Genomic DNA, 26,423 nt, shown 5'->3' with positions numbered 1-26,423 from the left:
AGCTAACATTGTCTACACAGTTGTGGAGGGTCTGGGAAAGTTTACAGTGCTGTGGCCTTTTTATTAGGTTGTCAGGTATACCCCAGAACGGCAGGTTTTGCATTTGCTGAAACTCCTAATAGACCTGCAAAAAACAACCAACCTCCCAGAGAACGGGATTTCCGGGTCTGATGACAAAATGCCGGTCTGCGCTTTCTGATGGCCTTAAAATGGAACAGAGAAAGTGCTAAGCTGCTGTAATCACATTAGGCCACTATAGGTTCACAAATATTGCCATGTTCTGCTGTGCTTTGCAGTCAGAATTTTAAGAGTTTCCCCCTCCCCAGTTTCAGCTGCATAATAGGCAGGAGTTCAGCAGGTGAAGTTCTACCTTTTGTTAAGTTTTGGTATTAGGAAAACTTTCTTTGTTGGGTTTCTGTCAATCAAATGAAGATATTAGGGCCCAAGAACCTCCCCTAGAGACCCAGACTGCTCTCTGTAATATGTTGTCCTCACTTTCTGGCCTGTGTGGCATTTCTCCAATTTTATGATTGCTGATGATGATATGATATAGAACAAATTTATAGTCCAGTGGCACCATTCAGACCAACAAAGGTTTGTTCAAGTTATCAGCTTTCATGTGCATGTGCACTTCCTCACACGAAAGCTCATTTTGACCATTACTTAGTGGCACAAATATTTGGGAAACGCCCCAGTTGACTCTGGCCTAAGGTGACCAGATTTTAAGTTTGTTAAAAAGGGACAGAATTGACCAGGGCTTGCCAACCTCCAGGCACTGCCTGGAGACTAGCTTCAAAGCCCATTTATGGGGGTTACCAACCTCCAGGCACGACCTGGAGTTCTGGAATTCAAGCCTTCTAACTGCTTTTAATTACTTTGCTTTATTTCAGTTCATAGAATCATAGAATCATAGAGTTGGAAGGGGCCATACAGGCCATCTAGTCCAACCCCCTGCTCAATGCAGGATCAGCCCTAACCATCCTAAAGCATCCAAGTCAAGTGCGTATCCAACCTTTGCTTGAAGACTGCCAGTGAGGGTCCCAACATCTCCAATTAAAAGGATTAGGGAAATCTCTATCAGAAACTCAAAAGAGCCATTGCCAATCTCAAAATATAAAATGTACTTACTTGAAAAAAAAATCTGTTCATGCTACTCCAGACACAATGTCCAGGTGCCACTGGACTCAAGATTAGTCCTGCTGGGGAGTCGACTGAAGATGGCGCCGTACTAGCCTGGCTTTTGCCGGGCTCTTGAGCCATGCTGAGGGTCAGGAGCAAATGCACCTGGCAGACCTGGGCAGATACGCAAATCTTGCTCGCCGGTCGCCCCAGGAACCGGGAACGGCATCCTGAGGGTCCTACTGAGTGGAGACTGAGTTCTCCGGATCGCCGCGGCATGTGCTCAAGGTCACGATGGCGCCCTTGTCGTAAATAACTTTCTAAGCCTGAAACGACCAGCTGACCCTGCATTCTTTCCAGATCATCTTTTACCAGACTGACAGGAGCCGGAGTCTGCAACAGTAAAAGACTGAGAGTTTTCTGGTTTTTCTTTTTTTCCCCCACAACCTCCCCCTCTCTCAACCAATTTACAAGTGAATCCTTTCGTCGCGGAAGGCAAGCCAGCTAAATACACTCGTTAATCAAACAAAGAGAGAGCTTAAGGAAAAGAGAGACTTTAAAGATTTGTTGGAGAGAGTTTAGTGGGGGACGCTGACTTGATACGGAGATAGACAAGCTGATAATTTTGGATTGCCCAAGCTCCCACGAGACCTCACGAGACTTTCTGTTTATAATCTGTGACTGCCTAGAACTATGGAAAAATTAACTAAGGCACAGCTTTTCCATTTGTTATGCGAAGGGAACTCAGAGATACTGAAAGCAGTCAACAAGGTGGAAAAGGAAGAGCTCTTAGACAGAACCAACGGTTTGAAAAAAACAGCTGATGAAAACACAACGGAAGCTAATCAACAGGAAGGGGAGAGAGCTAGGGACGTAAAAATCAAAAGCACCTTGGAAGAACTTGGGAAAACAGATTTAAGGAAGGAAAGCACCGAAAACCTGGAAGTCTATTTAGAGCAGGAAGTGATTTGGATCAACAAAATAAATAGAGTCTATTCAAAGGCGACAGCACGCAGGAAGCTATCAGGAGACATCTCTGTGTGACCAGAGGAAGAGATCCGGATTGACAAAGTATACAGAGCCTACTTAAAGGCGACTGCAAGCAAGAATCAAGCAAGAGACTTTTTTGGCCCTAACAGAAAGGCAACCAGAAATACTCTATGCAGGAACCATCAGGCGACACTGCTGAGTGTGGTGGATCAAGAAATACAAATATTCCAAAACCCGCAAGCAGCTACATCATGGAAAAGAACACAATTTCATTTTCTGCGACCAGCTGAAGAATGTGATGAACAGTGGAGCATTCTCTTGGCTTCCTGTGGGAAAAACAGCAGCAGTAACTCTTAGGTCAGGGCCAATATATGAAGGGACTGACTTTATATCACCTAAAATAATAACAGAATATATTCTTATAACAGATTATACTCTCATATGTATTAACAATTAATTCAGTAAGAAAGATGGTAATAACTTCTAGATTAGGATTATGTGATGGGAACTGAATATGTATGTTAAAAGAGGATGGTATACCATACTTTCATATGTATCAATAAGCATTTGGTTAGTTTATTGTTCTTTTTTCTTTATAATTTAAGCGATGGGAATTGAGCACGTACGTTTCAAGATAAGAATGGACTGTGTTTTTATATAGATTAATGATTACTCTGTTAGCCGTCTGTTTCCTTTTTCTTTTTTTTCTCTTTCTCCCCATTTTTTTTTTGTAAACTTAAGAAAGACAACAGTAACTTAGGCTAGGACTAACTAGCAATGGGAACTGATTATATATTGCTTGAGATAATATTACAATATACTATGTATGGCATACATGCACAGACGATGTATAGACTGTGTACTAATAATTATTTATTAGCTGGTCATTTTCTTTTTCTCTCTTTACTTTTCTGTAAATGCCTTATGTAACAATAAAAAATAAAATTAAAAAAAAAAAAAAAGATTAGTCCTGCTGCCTCAGATAAACACGGCTACCCGCTTGAAGCCAGGTAGCCTTTTTGGAAGAGAAGCCTCCCTTCCTGCTCCATTTCCCCTCAGCGGCGGGCGAGCAGAGGCCAGGCTTCCCTCCCTCTCTGGCCTGGGTGTGGAGGCCATCCTGGAAGGTGCATCGATCAGGCGGCCTGCATCTCTTTCCATTGGCCAGGGCAAGGCAGGACAGAGGCGGGCACCAGGTGCCATCATCTGTGCTCAGGGCTGGCAGCAGGAGCCTCCACGGTGCTCGCAGGGGAAGCAGAGCAGTCGTGGGAGTCGCGATGACCAAGGCTGGCGATAGGAGCCGCCTCAGACAGAGCGGGCTGGCCTCAGTTGGAGGGCGATGAGCACCGGCTCACAGACAAAGCACTCTGCCGCTCCGAGCAATGCTGTGTTCCCCACCCGGGAAGCGGCTCGCCAGAGGCTGCAGAGCGAGGTAGAGGCAGCGGCAGTATTGGGGGTCAGGGCAGTGGGGCTGGGGCTTCTGGGGCTGCCTCCTCATGCTCTATGGCGAGCGGCAGCTGCTGCTGCTGGGAAGCCAGCCCATGCGCCCCGCCTTGCTCAGTCAGCCGGCCGTCACCTCCAGCGGGGTGGGCGGCTTGGCAGCAGCAACAGCAACCCCCACCCCCTGACCCCTACCCCCACCACCCCCTCTTCAGTGAGTTCCCCAGCAGCAGCAGCAGCAATGGCGGCCCCTCGCCCCAACACACCCTCCCCCCAACGAGTTCCCCAGCGGCGGCAGAAGCAGGTATGGATGATTGCCTCAGATGCCTGCCTCTGATGCAGGGCGCGAGGAGCCGCCACTGCTTCCCGCCCAACCCTCAGCACTGCCCAGTGGTGACACCCTGCAAGCCCTGGTCCGGAGCCTGGGCACCTTTGTGGGGTCCTCCTGAGCCCAGGCTGCTTGCCTAGGCTGCCTGTTGTGCTGCCACGCACCCTGTGGCCCCCAAAAATATTTTTTAAATTATTAAATTAGGACATTTGTGGGACGACCCAGGAGGCAGGGCAGATGCCGAAAAGGCGGGACTGTCCCGGCAAGAGCGGTACATCTGGTCACCTTACTCTGGCCCCAACCTCAAGGCACCCACCATCCACTGGCACGCTTCCCACCACTGGTAGGCCAGCATTTTGCACCCTGATCTAGTGCCCGTTGCATTCCTAGGTGCAACGGGCTTTGTGGTTAGTCTGTTTATAAAATCCAAATGCTGGATATCTTTTATCAGTATTAATGATAATCATCTTAAACAATTCTAACAATGGTTTGTGTAATCTGTCTCATCTCAAACTGAGAAAAATTAAGTTCCAGTAGGCTAGGCATTTATCCTGAATTAGTTCTGCTTTACAGGCCTGTTTGTATAATATATGTGATGAATGTTGGTTGAGAGCGTCCTACATTCCAGCCCTATAAATAACAATTGAAAAATATTTTAGCATTTCCCCGTTGTCTGAAATGTTATCAGCCTCTTCCTTGCACTCACACTTATTCATAAATCAGTGAAAAACATCACTGCATGTCTTAGTATCTGTAACCGCTCCGTGGTATTAATAAAGCCCTAAGGGCAAGTTGGGAGGAGAAAGGGGTGGGCGCCGTCCGTGATAAAAACTCGGAGGGAGCCGCAAAGCGGCTCCTGGTTCACCCCTCCGAGTGTCAGTCACTTGGCCCCCGAGTAGCCAATGGGGAGGCGCGCAAAGCGTGCCTCCCCATTGCCTCCTTCCCCCGTCCCCGACTCTGTGCCTCACTCCGCCCAGCCGCACAGCCTCACAACTTGCCCAGGGAGCACTGACGGATTCCCCCGCCTCCCAACGCGCCTTCCCCCGACCATGCCAGGAGCGCTGGACTCCTGCGCCCCACAGCCGCTGACCCCACAGCCTGGGGAGAGCCGCCTTGCGCCCCTCCACAGACTCCCTCCACGACGAGCCCACCCAGTTCGACGTCCGGCCCCCGCAACCCGCCACCAACCCACCCACCAACACTCCAACGCTCTTCCTACCCCAACTCACTTCCTACCCCAAAAAATTCTCCCTCTCCGCACCTCCTTCCCGCCACCCGCCACCCCCAAACGTTGATGCCCCGTGCCGCGCGATGCCCCCTTCTCCCCACCCACCCCCTTATCCATGCTGCCGTGCTCAAACCCCACAAGCCCCCACGCAACCCTTTCCCCGCCTGACCACCCACCTCCACGCCCCTGCTTGCCTAAGAACGCCGCGGCCAGGCCCTGCCGCTCGCACACATGCCACTACGATCCCCACTGAGACCACACATGCGCAGATTTCCGTGCATGCCTGGTCACCATTGCCGACGTTTGCCCCCCCCCCCCCTACTGTGAGACTACTCACCGCCGGGGATATGCGCCGCTTCGTGCCTGCCTGCCTGCCTGCCTGGCATCTCCATTCCTCCCCCCCAAACAGCACCCGCCACACACCAGCCCGACTCACGCCGCTAGCTTCTGTCGGACCCACCGGCCGTGCCCCTACACACTTCGCCCACCCCTCCAGTAAGCCCCGAGTGCCCTGCCTGCCCCTACCTTGCTTCGCCCATTTTTACAAATGGGCTTTTTTCCTAGTTTGTATAATAAAATCAGAGTCCAGTAGCACCTTTAAGACCAACAAAGATTTTTTTCAAAGTGTGAGCTTTCGAGTGCAAGCACTTTTCCTCAGATACTTGCTTGCACTCGAAAGCTTCCGCCTTGAATAAAACTTTGTTGGTCTTAAAGGTGCTACTGGACTCTGATTTTATTGTGCTACTTCAGACCAACACAGCTACTCGTTTGAATCTATTAGTATTTGCATGTTGGTGTCCCACTATGAGGTGTAATATCCAAAAGGCAAGGAGGGTTTTCCTTTAACTCAACAGCTAGTATACTGTCCAATCCAACCGCTAGATGGAGCTGCTTTATAAATCTTAATGGCTTAAACAGAAATCTTTCTGATACCTGGCTACTGCTCCTATAAAATATTAAAAATTAAGCCCTAAAATTGTGAATAATCTCCCTCCTCCCAAGTTATAAAAATGTCTGCAAAATAACTTTTCTGTTACCAGGTTCTGTCTATGGAAATAGCTTTTGGGAATTCCCAGTTCATGTCAGTTATTGCAACATGAGAGTAAAAAATGAAACCCACGCTGAAGTATTTATCTTGGTGCTCTTATATACGCAATTTATGCTCTAAAATAGGTCGGAATAAGACTTATTTTCAGTGATGGGCACTGCTGTTTCAATCTGCAGTATAAGAACGGCATTCAAACTTTTGAACTATATTTCCTGAACAACACTCTATGGCTACTGCATTCTACTAAATGTGTCACTTGGATACCCACTGTGTCCACACCCTGGGATCACTGCTTTTTTCTGAACTGCTTCATGGAGTATGGAAGGGGAAAGTACTGTCAGAGACCCAAGCAGGAAAGTATCTGGCTTGGGGGGGAACTGGCACCCTCCAGAGATGAGTGTCTTGCTTAACAGCCTCAGCAGGGGAAATCACAGGAAAGCTTTCAGGGACATGGCGTCATCAGCCAATAGCCCAGGAGCCCTCCACCACTGAGAGCCATTTCCATGATGACAAATCAGCTAGTTCTTAATATCGGAGCAGGCCTGCAAGAAGGATGGCAAAGAGGCAAGATGAGCTCAGAATAAGGTAACATTTCACAGCAGAGACTATGAGGCTGGTATTAATTTTGAACCAGGCAGCCTAGGAATCAGATGCGTAAGAAGAACAGAGTCCAAAGAAAGAGGAAGCAGGGATAAGAGAATATGAAATTGAGGAAGAAGACAGATGAGATAATATCACAAGGTCAGGAGGAGGAGGGCTGGAAGCCGCAGGGGGCATAGAATTGAAAGTGGGAGCCCCATATAATTAGGGGAAATTGTAGCTAACCCTCCTGTTTATTATTATATATCCTTATCCATGGTTCCTCTTAATATTTGTGAAACCGGCGGGGGGGTGGAACGAATCTGGGGTGTCCGAGCTGGAATAGGACCCCTCTTCAGGCCTCCTGTGAAGGAGCCTCAAACAGAAGCAGAAGCATTTCCTACCGAGAGTAACGCAGGGGAGTCTGTGGGGATAGTTGTGTTTTCCTTTTGAGGGGAGGGGAAGCTTTACCCTTCTGCCAACCCACTGGCTGACAGAATAGCCCCTTCTCACTTAAAATACTGCTCTGTCCGGCCTCACTGTTGGAGGGAAGAAACAGCCAAGCCATGTGTATTTCTTCAGTGCAACTCTCTGCAGATTTGAGGCCTACTGCACAGGGTTGTTGTGCAGATGAAACAGGAGGCAGAAGAACCTCCACAACAGCATCCGTTGGGCCAGAAGTTTGGCTGGGAAGTACGGCTCCCACCCTCCCTAGCCGGCCACTCGCCCCTCATCTCACACATGCCTTGAATGCAACAAGCCAGATGGACGCATCACCACCCACCAGCCTGCCGGACTCTACAAGGTGCCAAGGAGGGAGAGGGGAATGTCTGCTGCCTCACCTCACTCCCATAGCCCCGTCGCTACCTCCGTGCAGCTCTGCTGGCCTCTGATTTTTATAGGAGCAAGGCAGACACTTGTGTACTGTGACTACCCCGTGTGGATTAGGGCAGGGGGACATTTCAATGTCTGTGGCCTAATTCCCACAAGAAGGGAAATGATGCAGAACTGGGAGGAATTGGTTGCCATGAAATCTTCCCCTAAGAAGAGTCTCCAGTCTGATTTTCCCTTCACATATCTGAGGACATGGCTCTGGAAAACCAATCTGTAGCCACTATGCCACAATTCCCAAAGGTCAGTCTTCTCCCACACTCAATTAACATTCCAAACCACAGGTTCGTGACACCCATCTCTCCACACCCATGCCCTCATTTTGCCCCCACAACCTCCCACACAACACACACACATTCAGCCCCATGCCCTTACAGACTGGACAACTCCTCCCCTTCCTCTTCCCACCGCCAAGCTGTAGTGTCCATTGTATTCCGGGATCCAATAGGCTTTGCCCCTAGTTAGATATATAAATCCCAAAATATAATCAAGACAAACCTATGACAGTTGTTTTCTTAGTAGTCTGCAGCCTTCCTCCTCCCCTATCTTTCAGGGCCTTGCCTGATATATTCCTTCTAATCACGCCTGAAGGTATGAAGTCTCCTCCTTTTCTGTGATTTGATTTGTAATTCAACAAACACAGCTACTTTAACATTAATATTCTTGTTAGGATAAAATGGAAAAAGGGGGATAACAATGTAAGTCACTTTGAGTTCCTACACGTAGTGAAATGTAGGATAAAAATGGGGTAAGTAGATAAATACTAAATATTAGAATATAATCACTATTATTATTCTAATTTTGATGATGAAAATGGATGGGTGAAGGGGAGAATAGGTATGGGCATGAACAAAAAAATGCAATTTGATTTAGGTCATGGTTTGTGGCATGTCTCATTCGTGAACCACAGAGAGTCACGAACTTTTAGCCACCTCACAAATAAGATGGTAGAGAGTCCTGCCCCCAGCATGCTAGAGATATCAAACTTGCAGGGCATCTTCAGGTGACATTCCTCTACCTGCCCTCCACATTTGGTGAGGATTGGATTTACAGATCCAGAAGATCTGTATTTCACCCGCAGAAGAAGGTGCTCCCAGGAAAGTGCTTTCTGGGAAAATGGCCCAGGTGCTCCTCTATATACCCACCAAGTTCAGGAGGTTCAGCACTGTATAAATTGGATCCTGGGCAAGCTAGAGACATCAAAGTCATAGGCAACCTCCCTAGGATGCTCCTATACATGACCCTCCAAGTTATTGCTTTGAAGTTGGATAAACATTTTAATTGAGCGGAAACTGCCTGGAAATGTCCCCACTAGTGAACTGGCATGAACCTACATGACTAATTTGAAAGTTGTGCTATTGACCTGCCACAGACTTGACTTTGCAAAGCACAAATTGGCCAAATTCATCATGAACTTTATTTAATGAGCTGGTTTGTGCCCATCCCTAGAGGAGAGAGAGAGAGGAACTATCTGGATCACAGGGTCTCTTAGCTTCTATACTTACAGAGTAATCCTATACAGAATCACCGCATTTTAAGACCACTGATTTTACTGCTATATCAGTTTCCTGCTTTGTGCAGGAAAAAGTAAATGGAATGAAGTAAAAATGTATGTCAGTTTTGGAGATTTTCCTGATTTGACTTGTAAATGATGAACCACAATAAATTCTACTCAAGATAACAAGATAACATCTGATGATGATGACGTTATCCATTCAGTCGTGTCTGACCCTTGGCGATTCTATAGGAAAGTCTTCGCCACGCAACCCTGTTTCTGACTGCTTCTTTTAGTTGGTTCATGGTCATCCCTGTATTGGCTTTGATCATGTTGAGCCAGCGGATCCTTTGGTGACCACGTTTCCTTTTGCTGCTGACCATGCCGAGCATTTTTCTAGCAAGTCTGATAGCATGATATGTCCAAAGTAAGTGAGCTTCAGCCGTAATAGCTTCCCTTCTAATGACATAATTGGTTTCCTCCTCTCTAAAACTGTCTTGTTGGTGACTTTGGCTGTCCATGGTATTCATAGTATAGAATCATAAAGTTGAAAGGGGCCATCCAGGCCATCTAGTCCAACCCCCTGCTCAACGCAGGATCAGCCCAATGCATCCAAGAAAAGTGTGTATCCAACCTTTGCTTGAAGACTGCCAGTGAGGGGGAGCTCACCACCTCCTAAGGCAGCCTATTCCACTGCTGAACTACTCGGACTGTGAACATTTTTTTCATGATGTCTAGCCTATATCGTTGTACTTGTAGTTTAAACCCATTACTGCGCATCCTTTCCTCTGCAGCCAACGGAAACAGCATCCAAATGACAACCTTTCAAATACTTAAAGAGGGCTATCATGTCCCCTCTCAACCTCCTTTTCTCCATAGCATTTGTCTCCAACACCATAATTCGAAAGTATCAATTCTCCTCCTGTCTTCCGTCTTCAGGGTCCAGCTTTTGCATCCATAGGTTGTTATGGGGAAGACACATTTGATTCCCCCAAATTTGGTTTAAGAATGATAAGTTGTGGTACGGATAACTGAAAAAGCCCCATCCAGACATTATGCCAAGTTAGCAGATTCAGCTACTTTCAGTCATTCCTAAGGGATTGTACTATATAAGTGCTAGACAATTCTATAGCCATTATTGGCTCTTTACTGTCTTGATTATACTTTTTTTTTCAATCAAATTACAACTTAGTGTACAAGATCAGCCATAAATGTGCTAAAATTAATCCACTGACTGATTGCCATAATCATTTTGTTTGCATTTTTATGTAATGAGTATTCACTATTTTTAGTGCTCACTATGTTTGGTTAAAAAAAACAACACACCAGCGTGGCATGATTCATCAATCACTGAAGTCAACATACATGCACTTATATCAATTTAGCTCGCACTGGTGATTACACAGAATACTACTTCTTCTTTGTATAGCATTAGGCTCTTTCCCCTTAAACAAGCTGGTAGCAGAGACATGTTCTATCCCAGAATAGAGGACTCTTCCAGCCCAGGATGTAGCTAGAGGGATAATGGGTGGAGACCGTATGCACAGGGTAGTCAATGGGCAGAATCAACAGAAAATGCTGCATTCATCTCTGCTGCAGAATTCAGTGTTATTTAAATTAATGTATTTTCCTGCTATGATTGATTTGGTAACCTTGATTGTTTTCCCTTTCTTTTTCTATCAAATACATGTCTAAAACAATGTCAAATACTGTATAAGAAGAAGAATAAGAGTTGGGGATGTTTTAACTGTTGATGTATTTGGGCTGATGTTTGTATTGTTTTATTGTGAGCCACCTCAGGCCGTCATTTCTAACAGTGAATATAAGTGTAACAGGTTAGCATAATTATCTTGTTGAACAATTTCAATAGAACAACTTTAACAGAACTCCTAGGGAGATCAGAACATTCAGGTTATGGAGGGTATGACTTGAGAGGGACCACTGGATATTTCTAGGTTGGATTAACCTCAGTCGAATGCCTGGTGGAGGAGCTCCCTTTTGCAGGCCCTGTGGAATTCTGGGAGTTCAGTCAGAGAAAAAAATCATACACAATGGCTTGGCTTTTCTTGTTTTCAGTCTTCTAGGCACCAAAAATTGCCCTTGCTTTGTAAAACGTTGCAGTGGCATAATACTATAACTATGGTTTGTTTGTTTATTTGTATACACACACGCACACACATATCAAAGCCCATTTTAAAAATTATTTTACATGTAAAAATGGGCTTTGAAAGGGGTGGCAGGCAAGAGGGCCTGTGAGGGTGCCCATGCCAAGGACAGGAGCCGCAGGAACTAGGGAAGGAAAATTCCTCCCCCACCCCCCGGTGGCAGCACAGCTGTGCCAGCTCCTCTTTGGCCCGCACAACTTTGCGTAGATAGATAGGAAGGGAATTTCAAAGGTTAAAAGTTTCTTCTGAGATCTGCTGGTTTAGTGTCTGTGTGTGTGTGTGTGTGTGTGGGAGGGTGGCGTGTCAGGAAGGAGGAAGCACTTAGAAGTTACCAGCACTGGGTGCGTATTTCCCATGGATGCAGGGATACTGGGTTCCTGAGGTCAGTCAGTCATGCCAAACTTCACTGTTGCTCTGCAGACGTGCCTTATGTCTAGGCCAGAGCAAATGTCCAATGTCCAGAATCTTTTTTTTTTTTTTGCTTGTGAAAAACTAGGTATTTTAATTTGCATTTATCAGTAGAACCCCTTCCCAAGTAGTCAGTGGATTGTACAGGAAGTCATGCATTCTGCTTCTAATGCAACAATCACAAATACCAAATGCTTCCAACCAAAGTCACTTCAGTTTAAAAGATGAAATGGAATCCAATTTAAAAAGCACTAAGCAGAGAAAATCTTTCATTTTCTAAGTGTAGATGTTGTTGATTTCAGTTGTCATCATCAATTTTGCCAGGGTTTCTGTGGTTCTTGAAGTGTTCTTAACCAAGCTACTTAGGATTTTGGAAGACAGGATAGGCTTGAAAGCTTCAACTGTAAAAATGTCCAGTTTGATGACATCAGTGTAACACTGATAAAGCACAGCAGGGATTCGCCACACTTGACAGTAGCTGAGAACTGCTGCAGGAAGATCCCGTACAATATTGGGTTGTTCTAGAAGTGAGCAACAGACATTATCTTTGAACTGTTTTGTCTTTAATGCTTTCAGAAAAGGAGAAGAAAGCATTACGGTTGATTCAGGGGGTTTGTAATCTGTAATGGAAGATGTTGAAAAAACAGCCACTTGCAAATCCGACTTCTGAATGTGTCCAAACACCTTTTCAAGCCACTGGAATTGTTGGTCCTCTGCTACAAAACAAGTGCACCGGCACAGCAAAACTGTAGAATCTGAAATCAACTGATAGAACAAACTGAAAGAATCTGTTGGCAGGACATTGGTTGTGTGTGATGTTCTGCCCCATTCATTCCACAACTTGACAGATCCAATTACTTCCCTGTCTCCAGAATTCAAAACAAATGAAGACAAGAATGCTGCTGCATTGTGTCCTACACCCAATATGAATTTTGAGAAAGGAAACTGATGATCTGAAGAGCTTCCTGTAGATGCCCTGAATGCTGTGTTCCACAGAAGGTGGACTTCCCTTTTCTCCTTGAGCTCTACATGAATCTCCCGGTCTTCCGGCGCTTCTTCCCGCGCCTCTGCCTCCTCGTCCTCCTCGTCGCCATCGTCCACCCCCATGCGGGACGGGGCCGCCACCACCTCCCCAAAGAAAGTGGCCACCCCCTTCCCCGCCACTGGAAAGCGCCGCTCTGGCAGCCGGCCCAGTCCACGCCCCCAATGTCCAGAATCTTGATTGAAGTGCTATTCTTGTCCCACCAAGAGGTCTGTTGTTATAGGTGCTGACCCAGGGTTTCTAGCATCATGGAATACAGTCCAGGGGGATCTGGTTGTCACTGGTTATAATCTAGGTAACACTGGTTACATTTCAGAGGTCTGGTTGCACTGGTAACAGAGGGTGAAATATACTCAAACAAACATCACTCCACGTTCAGTGAGCTGGGCCATTGAGTGGGTTTTTTGGGGTGAAGGGGAATAATCCTGAGGGTGGCAGAAAGGGTGGTGTTTAGGATCCTCTGCAAGTGGGCTCCAGCGTGTACAATGGAGTGATCGACTTTCTTCACTTCACAGTCTCTCCTGTCCTAGGAAAACAATTTGCTCCAGTTCTAGACAAGCCTCGAGAATGGGGGACAAACAACATTTCTATTGTCATCATCATCCTCTCTCCTTTCTGGCCACAACTGATAACAGAATGTTGTTCAAGTGACTGTTAATATAATGTTTTATCTCCACAAGATTTATGTTTTTAGAAATGAACCATATTCAAATCTCTTGCATGGTGGGTTTTCAAGACTGCAATGATTTAACCTGAACTTTGTCATGTCTGACTCCCAACGTGATGATTTCCTTGTTGGCCTTAATATTAGCATAAGGGCCAATCCATGCAGAGACCAACATAAGCCTGGACTCACAGAACCTACCTGCTGCAAACGCAAAAGGCATGAAGCTGGTCTTCTGGGCACACAGGTACTTCTGCAAGCACTATAATCCTAATGCACAAATGGTAGCTATGACAAGGTGGCACAATCCTGATCCCCAATGTGTAGTGTGTGTGATCTTTTTGTGCTGGATTTAAAATAAAATAAACACTCCCACATGCTGGGTTTTAAACTACATAAGACAGTTGATCCTGATGGGACTGTTAGAACAAATGTACTGCTTTCCTTTACAACAAACCACCATGAGCTCAGATGATGGCACTGAAATGGTATCTTGGGGAGAAATGGAAGGAATGTAATCACCAGTCACCAATAAGATTTTATTTCACTGCAGTGATATTCAGTAGGCTGACTTCTTTGTTCAGGTGAGCTGCAGCAGTCACTACTGAGTTGGCTCATTTCCCATAGCCCTAACATTTAGGAAGCACACACTAGTTATGGCTTGCATCTCCCAATCAGGTTGCATGGCCTCCCCTCTGAGCTCCTTCTCACAGCTGCCACCATGAAGTCATCAGCTTTCTGACTGTGAAGTATAGAATTCCATTAAGGTTGTCTGGATGGTCAAAACAGATGACCTGTACCTTCTATGATGGCTCAGTGGGATATTAAATACTTCTGTTAAAAGGGCAGGATACTTCTCTATAGGCATACTTATTTGAAATCCAAAGTTTATTCAAGATGTAGAATTCAGTGCATCTACATGGTACCTGAGTGGGTATAATTGTCTGTTTTTACATGAAATTAAACAAGAGATATCTCTAGTAAGATTTATGGTGCTAGAAATACTTTGGAACCATCCAGCAAAAGTAATGAAAACCTATAGATATCAGTGGGGCGGTTGCAACTGGCAATGTAGTCCTATTGTTAGTAGCCAGGTGCCTCCTCACAAAATGTAAATGCCCTTCCACAACACATCCCGAGATTGCTTTGCAATGTGCAGCCTGGAAGAAATGTACCATTTCCACATAAGGAATTTGCCCTGGACAGCCTCTAGTTGCTGGCAAGTTTTAGTGCTGCTTCCATATGATGCTGTCAGGAACCTGTGGATGTCCAGGGGGTGGTGTACGTTTTGGCCAGATTTGTCTTGTGAGGAGGGAAATCGCCAAAACTGGTTTTGCAGCTCCTTATTGAATTTCACTTTGGGGAGCAACCAGAGGCAAGTCCATATGGAGGGAGAAATGTATGACAGTCTTGCTAGCATTGTCCAGACCTCACACCTGCCCCCCTCTCCATTTCCTGCTCGCAATAATTTCCCCCCCCCAAAAATGGCATGGTCCACATTGCTGCGGGACCCCAAAGCTACATTCCCCAAGGTAAATAAAAAAAAAATTCTGTTCATTATTCTCATGTTTGGAAATTGGGCAGCCAAGACACATCCCCATTTGTTTTTTTCTGGAATTAGGGTTTTAACAGGGAAATAGGGGGGGGGGGGGGTCATGTAATGAAGCAGCCTTCTCCCAATCAGCTGGGTGTCTGTGTTCCTCGTTTTAAAGTGTTACTGTTCACACAAAATCATTCATCATGGTTCAGTTATTGTGGCCAGCCTCTCACAAATCTGCCTGAATGTAAATAGAGACCAAAACACCAAGAATCCCATAAAAAGGGGCGGGGGATGCTTTATTGTTGTGGCGTTATCCCATAGTGATGCGAAAGTGACGGATTTAAAAAATAATAATTTGGGGGCTCGAGCAGGGGGGAGTTTGAGTCCCTGAAACAATCACTGTGCTGGGATTGGTGGCTTGTGGCGATTGACAAGCCAAGGAGTGAGAGGAGAAGTTTGCTTTGTTTTCCTGTGACGAGGCAGCAGGAAAATGCAGGAGGGGTCTCCCATCAGGAAGTTTGCAAATGCATGGCTTCCAATCACGCATTTGCAAGCAGGAGGCAGTGTGAGTTTAATGCCTTCATGCGGAATTGATCATAGACGTTGGAATGGACTTTGGAATGCACCTATACGTTAAGGGTACACAATGTACTCTCAAGCGACAATCATACATGCCAGCCAATGCCAGGTTTCCAGACTTTCTGTGGACTAGATTAGTGAGATGGCTAGGGACTAATTAACTGCTTACATTTTCTCCCCACCCAAAGCCAGGATTCATATCTTTAGGACAATAGTCTCTTCAAGAAATTGTACTAATCTCATCATTTGCTCAATCTCTCTCCTCCCGCACTTCACCCTGGCCCATCTCCTCTGAATAGGGAACGCTTAATGCTAACTCTCCAAACCTGGTAGGTTTCCTAGTTAGTAATCAAGGAGTCATCAAGAACCATTAAAACCTATAGTTTATTTCAGGAAATCTCATCATATGTCCACTTCCAGACAGCCAATCAAGATATTGTTTTGGGACAAATACATTGACATCATCCCTGTAAAATATGGCACCCTGAACCATAACTGAGTGTGTCTTCTGGGACTCTCTGCAGATCCCCACTTCTGTATGAGCCTCCCTGGTCATCTTGCTGCTGTCTCCTTGGACCTCTCCATATCATGATGGCAACTCTAGCTTCCCCCCACTTCCTCATGACTATTCCTGTTCAACCCTGCTTTTCCTTAGTTGATTTCCTGTGTGTATGTTTCATGAGATTTAGTATGCGTATTTCCTGGTACAATATACCCACATACTTGTAGGCTTCATCTCTTCCAGAAACAGAGGCTGTTGCTCTATAGACTTTTGCATGTCATGAAAGTTCTTTCCCTTCCCCCCTTTTCCCTACATTTCTTTCCCCCCTTATACTCCCCTATCACATATCTCATCTCTGTTTTTAATCTTATGTTTATGCTTAGCTTAATTAGTGTGCTAGTTTTTATTTTTAATTTGTTTTTTCAATAAAAATCATTTTTGTTTTTTTTCAACTGGTCTCTGTGAGCTTCTAAGGGAAGGACTCTGGTATAGACAAGTGGAGAAACCTGTTGTTACCCCTCTCACAAGTTAAATTCCCCAACTGGGTTGCTCAGTAGGTTTAAACCAAGATACTTTTGCACAGCATTACAGTTGGTTTCTTGTTTCATTGTTATAGAATGAAGTATTTTGATTCTCATGCATATAGACTATTTAGGGGAGAAATGGACCATGTGGAAGATACCCTGAAAATTTGGTCTAACAGAAAAATGAATGTTTGAAGAATGACCAGAACACCATCAACAAAGCACTGCTTTATTTAACAGGAAACCATGTCCTCTAAACATGTCAGATAAAGAAGTCTGCACTTGTTCACAATAATAAAATATTTCAGCCAAGGTTACATAGAAACTATCAAAGATGCAAGTTCTCTACCTGCTTTTTAATTAAATCAGGTTTTCAAATCATTACTGGAAACTGTATGATTAAATTCTAAAATAAGTAAGCATAGAATCTGTTCTGCTGCAGGTGCTCTTTAGATATTCTCCCACCCTTTTGAAAGGTGCTTATCTATGGGCAGGATTGATTATGTTGTGGTCACTACAAAAGTGATGCCCATACAAAAATAGTGTGGATTCCATGAGGAAGACCCAATCAGCTTCGTCCACATGGATGGCTCAACTGCTCCTGGATAAGCAGCTCCTACCTGGCAGGAAGAATGTGCAAGAATAGGGTTACCAACTTCCAGGCAGTCCCTGGAGTTCTCCTGGAATGACAATTGATCTCCAGATTGCAGAGACCAGGTCCCCTGGAGGAAATGACAGCTTTGAGATCAGACTCTATCACATCATATCGCTGCTAAGTTCCCTCCCCTTCCCAAACTCTGCCTTCCTCAGGCACATCCTCTAAATCTCCAGGAATTTCTCAAGCCACTCTTTGTACAGGGCACTACAAAGAAAGATTTCAGATATGCCAGGGAAGGTTTGACTCAATGGTGAGCAGAATATTTGCTATTAGCATACATACACAAGGTGCAGGTAAACAGAACTAAGGATCATCTGATAGGTCAGGGGATAGGGAATATTTGCAAAAGGATCCAGATTGCATGCATGGCTTTGAGTGGCAGCAGTATAATCAGTACTCAACTGGCAATTCCATAGGAGATGGCTGAAAGGAAAAATTGTAGCTGCTAACACCCTCTGCCACATGGCTGGCTCTTTTGAGCAGTGGTCCCCAACCTTTTTATCACCGGGGACCACTCAACGCCGGGGACCACTCACCGGGGACCACTCAACGCCTTTTACTGAGGCCCGGTGGGGGGGGTAGTTTACTCCTCTACTCTCAACCACTGCCCTAGCGCTCTCTGATCGCTATGGTAATGTTTAAACATCCCTTCAAAATAAGATACAGACACGCCACAACAATGAAGTGTGTTGTAAAGGGCTGGGGGGGGGGGATGAAGTAAAGGGCTGGGTGGGGGAGAAGGCGTCCTTCGGGGCCCACCTCCAATTAGTCGAAGGACCACATGTGGTCCGCGGCCCACTGGTTGGGGATCGCTACTTTTGAGGATCTCTAGCTGAGGGGCAAGAGGGATGGGAAGCAGGTCATGAAGAAGCATGGCCATCCGTCACACCACTGAGCTACACAGTTGGCCTTTCCTAGTGGTTCTGGCTTTAAAATACAGGGGATCATAGCTAGTTTTCTCTGTGTCCCTACTGATAGAACATCCCAGGCACAGAAAAGCAGACATGAACAGTGTCCTAGGAAAATCAAGGAGCTTGCCCCCAGGACTGGGCTGCATACTGTGGAACACCATAGTATATTCAACATAGACCTTGCAGGGTCTAGTGGTCAGCAGAATAAGAGCCCCTTGTGCACTAGGACCCAGCATGTCAGACTAGCACTGCCAGGTGTAAGGCTACCTGTATGCCACATGTCAACGCAGCAACACCTGAACAAAAGATCATAAAATCAATATTACAGTTTTCATACCAGAACTTTAACTCCCCAGGTCTCCAAACCTGGGCTGACCAATGAAATGGTCTGTGAATTGCACTTTTTCCTGTGTCATTAAAAATGATTTTACAGTTACCATCTGTCACATAGCAGCAAAGGACAATATTAAAATAAAATAATCCCACTAATGATAACACGTTTTAGCTCCCATTCTCTTTAAAAATAATAATAATAATAAATAATGTCAAGTTTTCTTCTATACATTTTTTTTAAAAAATCTGTACATGTTTATATAATGTAACAAAATACCCATCTGTTTTCCAGAGCAAGGTTGTCATCGCTGAGTTAGATCTTCAGCAAAGAAGTATACAGATCCATGCCTGCCCTGGCATATTTACAATGGCATGAGAATTAGACTACAGCAGTGCCTGCCAAATAAACATGCAAAGAATGGACCTCATTGCCAATAAGAAAGGTAGTAGACTCCACATACAGGAAGCAGCTGTTATAGGCATGGCAGACACTTTAAAAAGGGACAGTAACATGCAGGAAATATCTGAAACCTCTAAAAAGGTAAGGGGGGAAAGTCTAAAGAAGTGGCTCTCCAAATGCCCATGAACTACAAATAACATGAGGGTCCAGGCAGGCGCTCATGGTTATTGTAGTCCATGGACATCTGGGGAGCTGCAGTTTGACCAACCCTGCCCTAAAGGATGCAGGGGCATCTCATACCAATACTCTTTAGGGACATGCTTTTACTACATGTGCTGAGGCAATCTATCTAGTAAAAGAGTTACAGGCTAGGGGGTAAGGGGCATGGCAGATTCTACTTGCTCCCTCAGGCCCCAATCAGGTAGCTTCAGTCCCACTGCCTGATCTTTCATCTGGTAATATTGTCTCCGATGGAGCAGAATAAGCCAAACAGCACTGCTTTTTTTTTTTTTTTACTGCCCTTCCTCTGAACAGTGTTTGTATCTGGAATCCAACTTTTTGTCTTTCTGCCACTTGCTTCTGATCTGCTGATGGCTGACAGTTGGCTTTGTTCCTGAACTGGGGGCTCTGATTCCATGTTAACGTGGGATACTGATCTCTAGGGAACCCTAGCAAGTAGGAAGTCACCTGATAGATATGGCATTTGTCACATACATTCTGACAAGCCTTGTGGCAAAATGTGCTGAGGGCAAACACAGGAGTTAATGAACTCCCACTTGGCCCCCTTTCAAATTTATCCTTTAGCAACACAAGGTGTTTCGAGGCACACAATTAAACACACATAAAGGTAGCACATAGTGAGCTACACTTAGGGAGATATACATGAACGACTATTTTCTTACATCTCCTGCCTCTTGACCAACTTTTTTTTCAAACCATTACTGCACAAAGTTTATCCATGCATGAACCCTGCTGACAAATTGTGGAGTCTAAAGGATGTGTATTATTGATGAAAATTTTGTATATTGCCTAACAATCATGTCACACAAAATGGAACAATTTAGTGGGCCCTAGAGGACTTCATGGACTCTCCCTCATAGTTAATTCTACTGTGGACCACACTGGGATCTCTTTCAGCTATTTGCACTTCTTATCTTGGCCAGCAGATGTACTGAGGGAAAAGACAGATAGTCCCTTCTGTTGCTCCACAGGGTAAGTCTGTTTCTTGAGTAAAAGTTCAATCACAATTGAAAATAGCTGAGAAGTACTTCTCAGTTTCTATTTTTGGTAAAGCAAAATGTGATTTGATATTGTTGTAAAACAAGAAAGGTAGTGTCTGTGTGTATGTGTGTGCACACACAAATTCACTAACTGGAGTAAGCATAGGACCCAATCTATGCATTGTTACTGTTTGCTTATCACCTGCAAATACTGTGACTTTCCAGGCATCATTCTTCAGCAACATCTCCTTTCTCTACTGCCAACTGTGCCCCCTCTTTCCTGTTGGCAAGCACACCTTTGCTTTCAGGTGCCTGTGTCAAATCAGTACAACAGAGCATTGTAGAAATCCAGCAAACACTGAACAGGCAATAACTTCCTGGAAGATGATAATCTTTTGGCAGTCTTGAAGAGTGGATCACATTATGGACCCTTAGTCAGAAGCAGGACTCTTGGGATTCTGGGTCATTGTGGATTGGAAGCTTGTCATGTTCTTGGTGTTGCCCATTGTGCAAGACTGTGTACCTAGAAAAAGGAGAAAAGCTGAATTAGAATCAAAAATTTAATTAGAAACCTTGGAAAATCCTTTCTGAAATGCCTTGCATAGTTTCTCTGCATCCATGTGCTCTACAGTCATAAATCAAAATGTAGAAATAAGGGAGAGGGGGCGTGAGGTGAATGATCATTTAATACAAACCCACAATTATTATTATTTGACTATTATTGTTTTAGTAAGCTAATGGTTAGTAGGATCAAAACAACTAAAACAGAAAGTTAAACGTTTTTTTAAACAGATACTACCATGATTTTTGTGGAGTTTGGAAACAACCAGTCTTAACCCTGCCTATGAACACGGTAGTGTGAGTTAAGCTCTCCTTGCAAATGTATGCCCTTTGTGCAAAAATTGTGCAATCCAGTAAGAATCAGACAGGTGCCAATGCTACCAAATACCCAGCAATGCTCCCTGTTCAAAATTTATGGACAATCTATGTGTGATTAAACTGTATATAAAGTTGAAGTAAAGTTCAAAATAATGCTGCCTCTGTAATCTTACATGACAACATTTTCCGAAGGTGCAAAGACAGATTTGGGTTACACCTGCCTATTGTATTTTTAATGACATCATTCATGGTTAATTGCACTGGTCAATACTTGTGGCCCAAAGTCTTCTGTCCTGTAACTGATTTAGGACAAAAAAAGAGAGCAAATAATCCTCTGCTCTAACGAATCAGGGTTACAGTTAACAACTGCTTGGGAACCCAAGACTACTTTATTTTAATACATGTGTTTGCCTTGAAACAAACCTTCGACCATCTGCTCAGCTCTATAATTACAAATGCAAACAACATAATTCACAATTGCATCATAAAAACACAAAGCAGAAAGATTACGAAGACTGTATGTTAGTTATTGCAAGGAGTAAAGCATCTGCTCAGTTTTTCCTTCATTTTTGGCACAGGTGGGAAGCTGTCCTCTCTAGAACAACTGCTGTTTTTATGGCCAATAGTAACTGTATGGCTTGCCAAAAGTTCATTTTGGTAGGTAATAGCTATACAGAACTGAAAGGCAGCTGACATGACTGAAAAAATACCTACAAGAAAAATAATCTAATAGAACTATATCTTTCATCATAACCTATTAAACATTACCAGGCAGTGAGAAAACTATTTTAGCTCCCCAGAAGTCTTCTTCAGGTCAAAAAGTGGGACATAACAAAGAAAGAGAACAAAAGGTGTTTCAGGGCATGATGGAAAAATCTCATTTCAAACAAGACAGAGTACGTGTTATGAAGGTTTTAATTGAGTCAAGACATGCAAGGTGAAAAAGAGCTCTGGTTGCATCAGGGATACTCAGATAGACACATACCAGAAACTTTCTATTTCAAAATATTGTCACCAACAGTTATGCATAGTTTCCTTGTAATGAAGGAGTCAAGAATAATGTCATAGTCTTTAGATACAAACTAGCAAAGCTGAATATTAATTTTAGATGGTGTGCTAGGTATGAAAGTCAGGCTGGATAGTATCCTTTATGAGCTCTATAGCTAGAGTTACCCAGCCACCCACTAGTGTCAGGCAATCTCATGGTAATTGTTCTGATGCTGGGCAGAAGCAAGATGACAAAATGGGTTTGTTGCTGCATCATCATTAAGTAGTGCTTGCTTCACAATGAGGTGACACTCCAGCAATCTAGCTAGATGTGACGTGATACCAGCCCTTCTAGGACCATTTTGTGAGGGATTTGGCTGGACTCACCTCCTGTTTCCATGCAGGGCTAATTCCTGCTTCCTCATGGAATCGGGAACAGGCCAGGGTGGTCCCAGGGCTGCCATAACTCAGTCCATCCGTTGTCCTCTGGCAAGGAAACGTGGATAAATCCGCATTCTCTTTTTTGCCACAGGACACAACAAGGTGTAAGTCAGGGCATGGCTGTCTGGAAGGGGAAAATCCAGACCCTCCCCACTTGGGGCATTGCTCCCCTCCCCCCAAGCATCACTTCCATCCTCAACTCCACCTCCCACAGCTTTTTTCTCCTACAAAGGCTGGAAACATGTTACAATGTGATTTCAGTGTGACAAAATTGTGTCCCCCTCAGCCCACCCATGACCCCAAAACTAATTAATGAAGGTTTGATACAAATCCATCGTTTTCAGTTAAAAACATTTAGTTAAAAATAAATATTTGCCTCTGCCAGCGAACCTGAGTAAGCTCACCCTCCCGTTCATGGACCGAAGCCTCCAGAGGAGGCACCTGGCACTGGGGCTCTGCACAGCACACCTTCTTTGTGAATGAAGGCACACCGTGTAGACGAAAACCGTGTTGGCGAAAAGGAGGGCGGGCTCACCCACATTCACCGGCAGAGGTGAATATTTATTTTAAACTGAATGTTTTAAACTGAAGATGATGGATTTGTACCAAGTTTATATTAATTAGCTTTGGGGTCAGGGCTGGGCTGGGGGGCTATTTTGTTATACTGGAATGGCCTTGTAATGAGAGACTTAAAAAAAAAGAAAAGAATGACTTGAGCCTTGGAAAGGCAGCAAGGGGGTGCTCACATGCGACAGAATGCCTCTGGAAGGTGATTGTCTATGCCATGTGACATCGATTGACAAGTCAAAACAGAAAATAAAAAAAAGCAGAAGGAAGTCCTAACTTCCTGACTTCTGGTCCATAGGTTGACTCATGTGGGAGCACAAAACTGGGGCAAGACAGGCACCTGGAGTGGGCCAAAGGATTCTTGCATATGTGGGAAAAATGAGGGTAGCTGGTCCTGGAGCAAAAACCAGGTAGCAGTGCAGCATAATGTCCTCCATGCAGTGACTGTCTAGGTCATGTCTGAAGTGATATTATTATACAGTGACAAAAATTTCATCACCCTCCCATAATAAATACCCACCTCCCTCTATCTCCCACCAGCTGCCGGGCCATATCCATAGGTACAAAACTAACTGAACAAGAGGCAAACATTCTGGCAAACATACCAGAAGCCATATCACAAAGAAAGTGCCTCCCATTTGTTAGGCGTACATTGGGCGGCAAACCCAGGCTTTCTGCATGCCTTCTTTGCATATTTATATCATACCTCTCTGAGGCTGACTACTCTGAAATGTGAGGTATAACTGGTACTCTTAAGAACTCAGCAGATACAAAAATGGGTACAGAAATCAGGTAGGCTAATTCGTATCTGTGATCGATTATGCATGGGGCAGAAAGGCCAGGCTGGTGGCAGCAAGGTAGTGGGGCTAATCCCTGAGTATACATGATGTCACTGCCATCCTGGCCCTCTCCCAACCCTGGCCCAAATGAAGGCCTTGGATGGCCTGTGGCAAGGGAATGCAGATTCTTCCACATTCCCTTTGTTGCCACAGCCGCCATCAGAGGCTAGGCCGGGGCAGGCCCATGCACACAGGAAGAGATGGGCCTTCCAGGTCTGGCTGTTCTCTGTGCTAAAGGGTGGACCATCCCTCTGTGGCCGGGGGTGGACCAGATCAGCCCCATCCGGCTCTGTGCTGTTGCATGGCACCATGGGGTTAATTGGGACAGTGTATGTTACTACATAAGAAGGTAGGATCATGGTCTCCTGCCATCCTGCCTTCCTATATACTGGACACTCCTTTGCTGCCATCCCCCACAGCAGAACTGTCTCAGCATGGTGGCGTTCCCTGTGGGGACCTATTTTGGTGTGGAACTGGCCCATCGCCCAAAGGGGATGCAGAAAACGGCATATCAGCTTGTCCCACTTTCCAGCATCCCCCATGCATCTTCTGTAAATGGTGGAGCATTTACAGCTCTGCTACAACACTCCGGAAGCAGCCCAGCATAGCCGCTCCTGTACATAATCAGTCTTTATGATATATAGATTCTCCACCAACATTAGCTTGGCCAGTTCACATTTCATTCAGTGTCATGTCTTAAATTTACCTGATTTAGAAGAATAAAATTACAAAAGATGTACAGAACTAATCACCATATTCCTTTCTATTCATGCATGCTCTTATTTGATAAGTGTCTCATAACTGGGAGGAAAGAAACAAAGAACAGAAAAAGGTCAGCAGATATCAAACACTGTTTGAGACCAACGCCAGTTAACATAATGCAAAAGACAGTGAAAAGTGTGCTAGGGGAAACTTGCAGACAGTCAAAAGAAATAATTATATTTAAGAAAGATGTCAAAAGTAAGAAAGCCTATCCAAAGAGCTGACTGAGTTACCGGGAAGATTAAACTGCAAATTAAAATGTAATGAGGTCATTTGAAGATCACTGAAGAATATTTACTGCATACATATTGCTTGGATTTAAAGTAACTATTGTCACTCAATGGCTTTTGTTTAATGAATTAGTTCATGCATTACCACACAGTGACCACATCTTATGTATTTTTCCTCTTGGTTGCATTGGGAGGTAGTAGCTTGCAATTTCAGAAATATTTATATCAGAATATAAACATAGTGGCATACAGTGCTGCTAGAATACAAACTTCAACTACCTGGCAAATATTTAATACCCCAGGAGCAACTGATTAATTGAGGATGGTTGGACAGCCAACCAACTTTTAAGAAGACAGAAGTTCTCAAGTTTGTGCATGATTTCACCTAAAAAGTTGTGCTTTTACAAATTTTCTTGTTTCATTAAGCTGTCAGTGGATCCCAACTATATTTATTGATCATAGAATCATAGAATTATAGAATCATAGAGTTGGTCATCTAATCCAACCCCCTGCACTATGCAGGACACTCACATCCCAATCACTCATCCACTATAAGCTGCCATCCCCTTAAACCCTCACAGAATCAGTCTCTCTGTCAGATGGCTATTGGGCCTCTGTTTAAAAAATTCCAAAGATGGAGAACCCACCACCTCTCGAGGAAGCCTGGTCCACTGAGAAACCGCTCTAACTGTCAGGAGCTTCTTCCAGATGTTTAGACAAAATTTCATTTGAATTAATGTCATCCCATTGGTTCTGGTCCATCCCTCTGGGGTAAGAGAGAACAACTCAGCTCCACCCTCTATATCAGGGGTAGTCAAACTGCGGCCCTCCAGATGTCCATGGACTACAATTCCCAGGAGCCCCTGCCAGCGAATGCTGGCAGGGGGCTCCTGGGAATTGTAGTCCATGGACATCTGGAGGGCCGCAGTTTGACTACCCCTGCTCTATATGGTAGCCTTTTAAATACTTGAAGATGGTTATCAAATAATACTTTTTAAACAACAAATTCCATCATTTGCTCAAATGATTTCAAAGGAACAGATGAATATTCCAGTGAGCATCTAATACATCATGCAGATTAGAAGTCCATCAACATGAAGTATTCTAAAGTAGGATCGTCTGGTCCATTTGCAATCTCAGATAACATTTCTTTGAAGTCACTACCCTGACTTCCAAAAAACTTCCAAATTATTCTCCTGGAAACAAGCACATCTGGAAACAAGCACCTGTTAATCTTTTAAAAATTAAACATCAGTGTATTTTTAAATGACGCTCAAATACTAAGAACATTTGTCAAAACTTTGCTTTCATCACTAAGATTTTCTCTTTCAGAAGGTCTTAAAGGAAAAATACTCATGTTCAGAACAAAATGAATATTTTTATTTCCTTTCTGTCATGACAAACAAACCTTTATTAAATATGTTCCTTTTCCTTTTTTCTGCTTTCCAGACTTTGTTTTAGTTTGTTAAAACTTTCCTGTTTATTAAAACTTCCCTGTTTCTGGATCCTGTCTACTCTGGAGCATGTTATCTCAGAAGACACTGTAGTAGAAAAGAATTTCCAGAATTATATTATTTAGCACAAAAGTTATGTTTTAGAAGACCAAAAGAAACAGAAAATAATATTTTGGCTACATCTATATTTTATTTATTTGTTT

The 26,423-nt window shown here is 44.3% G+C and overlaps 1 protein-coding gene and 1 pseudogene across 5 annotated transcripts in view; both read right to left on the bottom strand.

The window, feature by feature from the left end:
* Positions 1–11,758: 11,758 nt before the first annotated feature.
* On the bottom strand, positions 11,759–16,291 carry LOC143831196 (proteasome assembly chaperone 1 pseudogene; annotated as a pseudogene).
* A 460-nt stretch (positions 16,292–16,751) lies between these two features.
* The window catches only part of HTR4 (5-hydroxytryptamine receptor 4), a 303,769-nt gene continuing 294,097 nt past the window's right edge, over positions 16,752–26,423 (bottom strand). For all 5 annotated transcript variants that reach the window (XM_077327108.1, XM_077327105.1, XM_077327106.1 and 2 more), the window contains one exon: positions 16,752–20,584. Coding sequence is in view for 4 of the 5 variants with exons in the window: in XM_077327105.1 (XP_077183220.1) it covers positions 20,497–20,584 (88 nt within the window). In the remaining variant the exon portion in view is untranslated. The remainder of the gene's footprint in view (positions 20,585–26,423) is intronic.

The sequence above is a fragment of the Paroedura picta genome, chromosome 3, assembly GCF_049243985.1.
Source record: "Paroedura picta isolate Pp20150507F chromosome 3, Ppicta_v3.0, whole genome shotgun sequence".
Classification (NCBI taxonomy): domain Eukaryota; kingdom Metazoa; phylum Chordata; class Lepidosauria; order Squamata; family Gekkonidae; genus Paroedura; species Paroedura picta.
Note: the sequence above shows the minus strand (reverse complement) of the source record. Positions and strands in the feature narration are given on the sequence as shown.